The following is a 12,144-nucleotide window of genomic DNA, read 5'->3' on the forward strand; positions in this document are numbered from 1 at the left end:
TTATAGGAGGCTAGCCTGGACACTTCCCAGCCCATTGCTGCATGCTGCAAACAGCATGTTCTACCCAAGAACAAAGAGGACAGAGTATGGCAGTGCAGTCAAAGGTTTTAAATCTTTGTAGAAACAAAAAGGGAATGGAGTATAAAAACAATATCAGACATGGTAACACAAGCATATGAAAGGAGAGGTGTGCAGAGCTTCCCTTACAGGTTATATACTTTACATATCTCACAAACTGCCCTGATGGGGAGGACAGTTTAGGGGGGACTAGAGAATGGTCCAGCTGCAGAGCTATAATCATCTCTCCATGGCAGGGAACTAAACTAGCAAGCAGCAGCATTCCCTCACGTCCCATCCTATGACAGCCCCAGGAAAGGAGGGGAGCAGGAACTCCCAGCTGGGGCAGAAGGTTTGGAGGAGCTCTGCTACCCTGCAAGTTAACATGGTCTGCACCACAAGCCTCTGGGCCTTAAGGAAAAGCACCAACAGATGCAGCAAGAAGATTGCCCCAGTTCCAGACTATTTACATCTAAAACATACAGTAAGTGGAAAAGCAAGAGTGTGACAGCACACAGGGAGGAGAACTCCAGCACATGCAACCAGAGCAGCAACTTGAGAGCTGTCCAATTTTTGTTGGCAAATTTACAGGATCACAGTGTCAAACTATAAAATGCAGATAGAGAGGCACAAATCTGAGTACCCTGGAAGATCAGCCATTGCTAAAGGCAGACTGGGCAATACAAACACCTACAGGATGATAAAACAAAAATAAAGACGCTTTAGAGATTAATTATTAACTGCTTCTGAAACCTGTTGAAATCACTGCCTGCATCATGTTTGCTAATAGATTTGTCATCAGTATCTTAACTACAGGGGTCACAGTAGCAACAGAAAGTGCCTCTTTGTTCTCAGACTTGATGCGTGCTTTGTACATTAAGTACTTTGGGTGTTTTCAGTTTAGGTGTTCCCAAAAAGATCTTGCAGGCAACAGATGTACTAAGATTTTTACCCACAGCCTCTCTCAGCCGCTGAGCTGGCACAAGGAAGAGAGAAAAATGCTTTTTGAGGCTTCAATAGACTAGACGTGCCCACTACAAAACTAAGGATGCTACACATAAGTATCTAGGTCCCATACGACACACTGACACCAAACACTGGGCCAATGGGCGCTAGCCATGCAGTATCAGCCCAGTATCCCACCCCCACCACAGCTTGCTTTGAAATGCTCCAGAGAAAGCACTTGGGGGAAAAAAAAAAGAAAAAAAAAAGGAAGCAACCTGTGAATATTCCCCACAAAACTTCAGACTCAGTTCTCATAGCTGTGGAGGCTGGTAGGTCTTGAAACAACAGATTTAGCATCCCACCCAAATGCTTCTTTATCGAGCAGCAACTCCCTGCAGTTATCAGACTACATAAACATCCACTTGGCTCCCCAAGTTTGATCTATTTTTGGTTTCAGCAATATCTGCAATCACCAAGTCAGTTTCCTTTATCCTACCTTTGATTCAAACATGTGAACTGATACATGCTATTGCACTTCTCTGCTTACTGCATGTGCAGCCTAAATCAGAAGAGGCAGGTGGGACTAGTTCACTCTTTCTTCTCTTTCCCCATAAGAAGTCCACAGGATCATTTCAGTCAAGAGCCTGGAAGGCAGCTCTGGAAATCATGCAGTCCAACACCCCCTGTTCCTCAAGGCTCCATCTGCTTTCCTCCCTTGTCAGGTACATATTGGTAAGCTCCCCCTGCGCTCTCTTCTCCAGGCTGGACAGTCCCAGTTCCTGCAGCTACCTTGTATAACTGATATTTCAACTCCTTTATTATCTTCACTGCCCTTCCCTGGACCCACCCCAGCATTTTCATCTCCCTTTTACTGGGATGCCCAGCACTCCAGTTGAGTGTCATCAGAGCTGAGTAGGAAGGAATAATCTGCTCAGTTTCCAGTGTCATCTTCTTTAGATTTGCTAGCTATTCGAGTAACAGAAGATGCTATGATCGAGGAAGCTGCCTTCCTATTGCTCACTCCAGACAGAAAATTCAGGCCTTGATGCTTTCTTATGAACACAATCTCTTTCCTGTGATGAAAGGGAACACTTTCAAAAACATATTCCATCTTTGTATTTTCTTCAAAATAAAAAGACAATAGCATTCTTAAAAACAATAAAGGTCCCATCACTTTTCTGGACAAGGCATACTAAGATAAATACAGTCAGATACACAATTCTGGGATTTAAAAAGCCAAAAGCCTTTCTTGGGACTGACTTATAAAATCAAATGGTTCCAGAGAGAACGAAATCTTCAGGACAGGTCCTTCTTACGCTTCTTAGTGGCCTCAGATAGTCCATTTCTCTGTACGAGCTTCTACTCTTTTGACCAGGCCTTCTCCCAATACCTCAAAGTCCTCCAGAATTGCCTCTACGTTGGGAACACAAACCAGCTCATTGTTCAGAGTTGTCACGGTATGCCCTTTCATATTGGAGACCTGCAAGGCATAAACAAACATCATACAAATGGCAACACCAGTTCAGAGCTGCTTCGCAACCTTTACAAACCCAAAATAACAGATGTAAATTACTCTTCTGCCTTGTTATATCCAAACCCCACAACACCACTGTACCACTTCTTGTTACCATCGCTGCTCAATGTTAGAGGTAATGCAGTGCCCTTGGAGCTGCAGCCTAAAGACTGCAAGGGAAGAAGAGAAACAACTGCCAGATATGGTGAAGATGGGAAAAGAGTATGTAGGCACATGGAGAAGTCTGTGTGAACAGAACAGATGGAGAATGCCAAAGGCCAGGCACCACACCATGACCAAGGATTAAGAACTGGCTGAGCTCTGCTCTGTAGCTGGGTGTCAAGACCTCGACTTCAGTGAGGTTGCTAGCTCTGCCAGGATGAGGAAAAAGAAGAAAAAATGAAAAAAAAACACACCTCAGGTCTAATCAAGCTATACTCAACAGATGCCAGCATCTCCTCCTCTTATTTCACCACTGTGAACAACCAGGTTTCACAACTTCAGCTAGGCTGAATGGCCAATGCCCGCCAGCCATGAAGAGGGGAGATAAATCACCCAGAGACTAACAGCAGAAGAACCTGGACTGCCAACTCCATATTGTGAGTCACTAGTTAGTTTCTTTGCATCTTTCCTTCATAGAAAGCACCATGAATCACTTCATCATGTCTCACACCTAGTTTAATTACCCTTTGGAGATCACCAACCCACGCAGCATGGATGGAATGTATCTCCACAGATTTACAGGACTTGAGCACTTCAAATCTAGATTTGATACCTTAACCACTTGTAGACTAGATGTTTCTGTTAAGAGACACCCAGAACCATGAGAACAGGACAGCGTGCTTCACACAGCAGACAGCTTTAGCAAACAATGCACTGCCCATCAACCATAAGGGGACTGAAGAAGAGCACTTGAGACAGCGAGCCCTGTTTTGACAGTGATCACAGTGCTAGGGCTTGTCCAAGGACATAATTTCCCCTCTTGACTCTGTTGACTGTAGGGAGGCCGTGGCCACATCCCTGCCCAGTTTCACCCTTCCCAAGGCAGGGACAGAAGCATTTGTTCTGTTTCTCAAAGGGCTTTGGGACTGAGAGATGAGAATTCCCTGACGAGAATTAGACAGCAATTGCAGAAAAAAAGTCCTTCAAGCTTTCAGGGTATGAAGGCAACATGCCTTTAGCAGAATCAAGCACTTACCTTAAAAGGCTGAGGCTGAAAGCTTGAAGGTTTCCACAAAACTGCAATCACTTCCCCACCATGCTTGTCATAGAAGAATAAGGCGAGATCACTGAAGGCTTCCTGAAGTGGAAACAAAGAGGTTGTGTCAGATAGCCCACAGTACCTCTGCATGATCCAGGACCAAGCAGACAACATTTCCAGTGGATTAACAAGGAAGAAAATAGCATAAAGACAAATCACGAATGCCTTCTGCTGCCTCTATTCCCTCTGTCTTGATATCCAGAGCCGCCAAGTTTTGCATGAAGATCTCATCTCTTGCTGTCCCAGACAGCCACCACCTCCCTTAGGTCTGCAAGAACACTTAGAAAATGGAACCAAACAGTTGGATCCCTTTGGCAACAACACATTCTCCATCATTGTCCCCTTATCAGCTGGATTTGGTACGACCAAGTCTTCCAGACCTGAGGTCCAACTGCTGTGTCATCACAGTACATCAGATGGTATGGGGCAGATCCTGTCCAGCAGGCAAATCGGACACACACAGTTTCACTAGAAGGTAGCAAAGATAAACCACAAACAAACCAAGGACCTATCACTGAAGGGCAAAATCTCGAGTTCTGCAACCTGTGCAACTAAAGTATCAAAAATCCTCCTTCTGCAGGACAAATCCCAGCTGTGCTGTCAACACCTAGCATCCCAAAGGATATCTAACAGCAGAAACCTCAAGTAATTCAAAGCCCCGAGAGCTGCAGATGTAGCAAGGTGGAGGTCTCCCGTGTAACTAGCAATAAACACAAGATAGAACAGCCTCAAGTTGCACCAGAGGAGGTTTGAATTGTGTATGTATGCCTAAGCACTGGAACAGGCTGTCCAGGGGAGTAGTGAAGTCACTGCTCCTGTAGGCATTTAAAGAAAAGGCAGATGTAATACTTACACAGTTTAGTACGCAATATTGGTGGTAGGCAGATGGTTGGACTAGATGGTCTTTTCCAACCTTAATGATTCCATGATTCAAATACAATAGATGTTCAATGGAGGCACCATAGGAACCTGCTCTCCTCGCCCCTGTGCCTGAGCAGCTTTGTCAGTGATTAACCTACTATGATGGTGCTCAGTGGGAGAGCACAGGAGAGCTTGCAAGAAGAGACAACCAAAGCCCACAGCCCTGTTTCTCTCTAGCACTGCAAAGAGGCAGAGAATCATATAATCATAGAATTACCCAGGCTGGAAAAGACCTTGAAGATCATCAAGTCCAACCGCAGCCTAACCATAGTACCCTAACTCTAACGACCCTCTGCTAAATCATATCCCTGAGCACCACATCCAAACGGCTCTTAAACACATCCAGGGATGGTGATTCAACCACCTCCCTGAGGAGCCTATTCCAGTACTTAACTAACCTTTCTGTAAAGAAGTGTTTCCTAAGAGGATGAGCATTACAGCAGAATTAAACAAAACCATGTACAAGCAACTTCAAATTCAAAAGGCCTGCCCAAAAGCTTAGCACTCAACATGCTGGTACCTATAGATATATATCCCAAGCAGAGCTGACCAAAACACCCAAGAAGCTGCTTCCTGCTATCTGTTCGTTTCAGTGGAGATTAACATCAGACCATGGCTTACACTGTGCAAAGATGGCCTCCAGCATCAGTACTTGCTATGTTTCTGCATTGGCCTTGCTCATTTTGGAGCAACCTAACTACAGGAGATTCAGGCCATCTGCTTTCTTTCACTTTTCACACAGTATCACAGAATGGCTTGGGTTGGAAAGAACCTCAAGGATCATGAATCTCCAGCCCCTCGCCACAGCAGGGTCACCAACTCTCACATGTAATACTAGACTAGTTGCCCAGGGCCTCATCCAACCTGGTCTTAAACACCCCCAGGGATGGGGCATCCACAACCTCTCTGGGCAGCCTGTTTCAGCACCTCACCACTCTCACAGTAAAGAATTTCCCCTTGACACCCAACCTAAATCTTCCCTCCTTCAACTTAAAACCATTTCCCCTTGTCCTGCTATTATCCACCTTTTCAAAGAATTGACTCCCCTCCTGTTTGTAGGCTCCCTTTAGGTACTGAAAAGATGCAATGAGGTCACCCCACAGCCTTCTCTTCTCCAGGCTGAACAAGCCCAGCTCCTTCAGTCTGCTTTGTAGGGGAGGTGCTCCAGCCCTCTGATCATCTTTATGACCCTCCTCTGGACCCTCTCCAGCAGCTCTCTGTCTTTCTTGTATTGGGGGCTCCATACCTGGACACAGTACTCCAGATGGGGCCTCACAAGAGCCTCTCCCTGCTTGCAACCACTTTTCTGATGAAGCCCAGGATACCATTTGCTTTCCAAGCTGTAAGAGCACACTGCTGACTCACGTTCAGTTTTTCATCCACCAGGACCCCCAGGTTCTTTTCTGCAGGGCTACTCTCAAGGACTGCTCCTTCCTGTCTGTATATATGTCTGGGATTCCTCTGACCCAAGTATATAAATCTTGCACTTTGCTGCGTTGAACCTCTTCTCCTGGTGATCAACAGGATCATAGCAATCGTATCCCTTTAGCTTCCCCAGCTACACTGCTGTCATGCCCTTACAAATGATTATATTTGCTGGCATCATGTATGATATTTTCATACAGGTGTGCTTGGGGAAAAAAAAGAAAAATAATAATAAATAAAAATAAAAATAAAAATCAATAAAGGCACATTTGGTAGGCAACTTTAATGGACATGGCAGAATGGCAGTAAGAGGTGGATTGAGTTGGTATTACCACTGATCCCAAGGGGTGGGGTGGCATTTTAAGTGTGAGGAGCCAATTAGCAGAGAGGTGCAGTGATGTCTGCAACCTTCATAGACAGATTTATGAGTTTGGACTTGAAGTAGCACAAAGAGGGCAACATGATTAGGTCAGCAGGCTGGGATGGTCTACAGAGCTGCCAGCTCATCCCACTCCATGGGATTTTCATGGAAGCAAGGCTGGTCAGAGCATTAACTGACCAAACCAGCTGGAAAAACCGCTGTCTATAAATACATTGACAATGAGGCAAACCTGGTGTTTCTCACTTGAGACTAATGGGCACTGCTCACAGCCCAGTCTGAAAACTCCTTTCCTAGCTGGCAATCTCCTAGTTATGGCAAAAAGCAAATGGCAAGAGGGAAGGAAAGCACAGCAAAGGGCAAATCACCGAGCAGGCTGACTGCCATCATGCAGGTTTCCTCATCCAAGGTGACCAGAGCATGCGAGAACCTGAAAAAGACCCATTCATCTACTGTGTAAGGTCTCAAGTGTCACACATTGCTCCCTATGAGAAAGATATTTTTACAAGCATATCTTGCTGGACAGAAGCCAGGAGCATTTACAGGAAGGGAACCCTCCCAGGCTCAACTCATTTCCTGGTAAAACCGTTGCTCTGCCTGATGCTCTGCACCTTTTAGATAAACAAGAGGGAGCAGAGGACATTAGAACAACAGCACCCAGTTCTAAACCCCAGCCAAAAGCAAGCTCCTGCACATCTGCTGCTCCCAGAACTGTCCACAAGAAAGCACTTCAGACCATCCTCATCAGACTGCAGAGATGCAATTCAACTCTTGGAAAACTGCAGAATTAAGATCTGGTGTGTCAGTCAACACGTTGCTGTTAGTTCACAGGCTTGAGGAATAAAAGCAAACAGAGTTTGCTCCTTTTCCACTTCCCATGCTCTTGTGCCCAGGGCCACTGGGCTTGATTGTGCTGCCAGGCACCTTTCTCAAGGGGAAGTTCATATACAAAAAACAAAATAAAATACAAATAAAATCAACAACCAGAAAATGGTAGTGAACACATCTAAACGCATGGTTCCCTCTCAAGCTGTTCTACCTTTGGTCAGCATTCAGTTTTAACGGCCCTACTCATAACGATCCCTACCACCAAACCCTACAGCCAGTTTCCTGCTTGCGGAGGTAAGAAGGAGCTTTACCACCCAGGAAAGGGCAAGCCTAAAAGACTAAACTCCCTGCATTGTGCAGGGAGTTACCTTGGTGGAAGGACTGAAGAGACAAAGAAATATGGTGAGTAAAACAACAGCCCCCCAAAAAATGGGATTACTGAATTTAGCCTTTCAGGCTGAAGCGTGGACTTTACAATGAGTTAGGAACTTACACTACTTAAGCAACTACATTACTGTCATTTAGAGCTGAGCGTGGTTTGTTGGTTTGTTTTTTTTTCCAGCTAATCATTTATCCACTGATTTTTTCCACTGTTCCCACTTAAACCAGGAAACGGGGCTCTCAGTGCACCACATCTGTTACAGAAAGAACTGTCTGGGGAGACCTCAGAAATGGGTCTGGCAGTTCTTGTTGGTGCAAGACAGTTCTGAAAGCAAACATATCCATCAACATTTGCTTAGTGCTCAGGACATTTTAAGTGCTCTCAATCAGATGCCTGACAGTATAAATCTACTAAAAGTTACTTACTTCCAGCAAACAACCACGCACGTGGTTAACACTTATAAGTTCTTGGTTTATTCAGTCCATCCAAACTGTTCTACCTCCTGCTGGCTCACCAGAACCACATGAGAATCCTGCTAGTGGAAAACAAGTATGGTAGGAAGGGAGGGGAAAATGAACCACCACAAAGAAAAATAAAAGCAAAGAAAAAGAGAAAAGCAACCCTACAGCTATGATCTCCTGGTTCCATCAGTAAATACACCTTGTCCAATGACCCATGAGACAGAAGCCTTCAGTTTTTTCCAAGGGATGAAGTAAAGCATTACCAAGACAGAAATGCGAGCAGAGCTACCTCCTGATCTCAGCAGGAGCAGATGCATCAGCACACATCTGCATACTCATGTGCACAAGCTCCTGACTGTATGCACTGTGGTAAGGGTCAGATAGCTGCTTTGCAGCTGCAAGAGCAGAGAATTTCCTGTCATTTCTGCCCTTTGAGGGCAGATATTCAAACACAAGGATTTACTCCATGCCGTAAAAGCCAACAGAGCTTTTTAATTTTGCCTTTGCCTCTTCTGAAAGACACTATGGGAGAAGTCGTGCTTGTCCATCAAAATAGTAAGGGAGTAGTCTGACCTGAAATGATTTCACTGGTTCCAGCTACATCCCATAATCACAGCTGCTACACTGTATGCAATGCAGAACTTCTAACATCGTTAATTCATTCCTAACAAGCACTAGCAAGATACACATTCCTACACTGTGGGAGGAATAAAGGAAAGAACTGTAAGTCTTCCAAACAGGTCTTGTCTGAAGACGTAAGAAGTGCAAAACATTGCCTTAGAGGAAAGGATGTTTACTGCAAAGCAGGAAATATACTCCTGCTTATCCGTGCAAAAAAAAAAAACTCTTCTGTACAAGATGGGCAGCTCCTTTGCCATGAGCTCTTTGATAGGCAGGTGCAGCTAAGTCTCAATGAAAGAGTGCTTCATATCCACTGATCTCGTAAGACCAATGACCTGGTAGAAAGAAGACAAACAATTCCTTAAACACCCATTGCAGGTACAGAGACTGACAGGGCTCAGACAGCTTCCAGCTTTCCCTTTGATAACAGAGCTGCTCTTTGTGGGACAGTAGGAGTCTTTGGGCTTTGTGAGGTCCCAAAAGCATGCAGACTCGATAACTGCATCCACAGACTCACTGGGTGCAGGCAGAAAGATTTTCTCTTTAAGAACAGAGGACCTTGAGCAAGAGCTGTGCTGACTGATCCTTCCTATGCCACACTCCCAGCAAATGCAGCAGATACAGAGGCAGTCCACAGCTCTGTTTGACAGCAGCCATGACACAAACCGCCAGCCACAATGGGGGAAACCTCGGCTGAGTTGCTTAAAAACGTAATTGTTTTGCTTGAAAACCCCTGTCAGGCCATGACCAGCTGTTTGATCACTAAAGTTCTCAGGACGGTAGGCAACTGGGAGTCTGGTTACAGGTCAAGGTTCCAGGGAAGCCCTCTTTGTGGGATGTTTGACTCCTGCTTTCCTTCAAAACCATGTCTGCAGAGTCTTCTCATCTGGACCAGCTCCCAGGACAGATCACCTTTTCCATTACATCTGTCTTGGAATTTAAGCATTCGCTGTCTGAATGCCACAACTGGCCTTTGGTCTTTACTCAGTCTCTCAGGCATGAGTGCAACTTGATCAGACCAACTCCTGTAGCACATCTCCTTGAAGAAGGACAAATTGAAGCAGTCAGGTTTTAAGGCCTCCCCTCCTTTTATTTCTTCCTCTAATACTGCTTAGGAAAGGCATGCAGCAACCCTCCAGCTCCAGAGCACTCCTCCTTAGCCTACCCCTCTGATCTGAGAAAAACAGGACACAAAGTTAGAGAGGAAGCATGGGTCTCCTGGTTACTGGAGAAAGGTGCTGCCTGCTCCTTGCCCCTTTCAGCTTAACATGTCCGGGCATCTAGAAACCATTTCACGTGGCACTCTGAAAAGGACAGCTGTTTCTTTTCCACTCATAAAAGAGCACACAATCCCATAGAATTGCTGCATGGCAAATATCTCCCTTTGTTGTTATAAAACCACTACAGCTACACTGTCAGACACTACTAAACCCCGTTGCTCAATTCTGTGGTTTGTGCTATTAAGGCAAAGCAAATTACTCTGAGTCAAAGCCAGCCACTTCTGTGTCCAAACGCCCTTTCAACCAAAGTCCCTTGTAAGGATTCATGGCTGTCACTGAGCTGTTCTCACAGTCCTTTCCACCATCTGAGTCTTGCTGCATTCACACCAGCCCAAGGGCTCCCAGCCTCATAGACAAGGAGGAGCTTAACACTGCTTTGAGCAGTAATAAATGGGGAAGGAAAAACACAAGGAACAACACAAAGCTACGACAAAGGCCTTGCTTCCAAGCAACATTAGCACCCTGAGACATGGGGATGGATGACTTCTGACAGGGTAGCGTCTACCAACAGCTCCCCATCCGCTGATGGTGTCCGTGCAGCGCAAAATCAGCACTCTGACACAGGTAAGCACGACTGAATAATCTGAGAGCAAAGGTGCCCAACAGCAACTCCTTCATGTGCAGCTGCTACCTTTGATTTTTCCAGAAAAAACACCAGCTTGTCCAGATAGAGATATTCATCAGCCTGATCCAGTCTGCCTGCTGCTGACCTGGACGCTCCGGGAGCAAAGCGAACTGGTATTGCAGGATACCTCCAATAAAATGGCCACAGGGAAACACAGATTGGTCTTCTGGGAAATCAGTAACCAGTTCCTGCTCTGCTCCTCCCAAACAGTCTCAAGCTAAAGAACACGAGATGCATGTTCCTCTTTGGGAATGTAACCCTTCTTCCAGTGATGCAACATAACCATGGCTTTTATCCATGTTTCCTCACTGGGATGTCAGTATATTAGGGCCAGCTATAATTTGTAATCAAAACCAAACCCTACTCCAAGCCTGTTACTACCTGCATAGGCAATAAAAGGCAGTAAAAATCCGCTGTTTGGATGCCATATTTGGCTGGATCAAATAGTTTTGTTTTGTTTTTAAACAGGATAATTAAAACAGCTTTCCAAGGAAATTTCTTCTGCACTTTTCACTTTCTGGAGCCATTGCTGACACCTCCTTGAAGACATCGGGTTGACTGGAAGCACAGAAGAGTACTGTACACTGTTACGCGCCCTGATGAGCTTCCTGACAAAAGTTTCCTTGTAAAGCCAGATTTGCTGCAAGCCTATTAAAAACCTCCTCAGGGAGCCTGCTTTCCCCATCAGCTTTGCCAGTAGCCTCCAATTCCTCTTCAAGTAAGAAATCAACCTCTTGCCAGGTTTCCATAAAAGTCACTTAGCCCTGACCTCTCTGAAGTCTCTATGCAGTAGCTCTGGCCTTGTTCACCTTGGCAGCTGCTGAAAGACTCCACTCAGCTCTAATCCTTCAAGTGTGGGACGGAGGCAGATTTCAGGCTTAAGAAACTTCACCTACCCAGATTCATGCCTTGTTGTCCAAGTTTCATGGTGGTAGAGGAAACTAATTATCTGGAGAATAAAAGAGTGGAGCCTGGACTGATACTCCTCAGATCCAGACATCAGTAGAGAGTGAAATAACAAACAGCTCCCAGTCCCTGGGCTTTATGCTCCATTTCAGAGGTGCTGCACAAAATATTTTTTCCTCTTCTTGTATATCCTGGACCCTTAGAAATCCCGCAATGGTCTCTGCAATCTGAGCTTCCCAACCACCTTCTTTCTTGTAGGCAGGAGACCACCTACCTCTCTCCTCTAATCATTCCACTTAAAAAAGCAGTGCCACTTGCAGGGACATTAAGGGACAATCAGGATGCTTCCCTCAACTCAAAGATACCTTGATTACACTCCTGTCCTTTCCCTCCTCACAGACAGCCTCAACCTGCAGTGGATGACTGAGCATGCACACTGACAGTTCTAGCGAAGCCAAAACATACTTACATGGACAGGGTGGAAATCAGTACACAATATGGTTGACAGATAGATTGGGAGGTAATGAGGTTGTGCTTAGA

General features: G+C 45.4%; 1 protein-coding gene across 1 annotated transcript in view; it reads right to left on the bottom strand.

Annotated features, from left to right (window-relative positions):
- Positions 1–2,057: 2,057 nt before the first annotated feature.
- The window catches only part of NOL6 (nucleolar protein 6), a 33,930-nt gene continuing 23,843 nt past the window's right edge, over positions 2,058–12,144 (bottom strand). Inside the window, exons 25-26 of the mRNA XM_072359280.1 lie at positions 3,714–3,815; positions 2,058–2,482 (exon numbers count right to left, since the gene is read on the bottom strand). Coding sequence (XP_072215381.1) covers positions 2,333–2,482; positions 3,714–3,815 — 252 coding nt within the window. The 3' untranslated portion in view covers positions 2,058–2,332. The remainder of the gene's footprint in view (positions 2,483–3,713; positions 3,816–12,144) is intronic.

This window comes from Excalfactoria chinensis, chromosome Z, assembly GCF_039878825.1.
Source record: "Excalfactoria chinensis isolate bCotChi1 chromosome Z, bCotChi1.hap2, whole genome shotgun sequence".
Classification (NCBI taxonomy): domain Eukaryota; kingdom Metazoa; phylum Chordata; class Aves; order Galliformes; family Phasianidae; genus Excalfactoria; species Excalfactoria chinensis.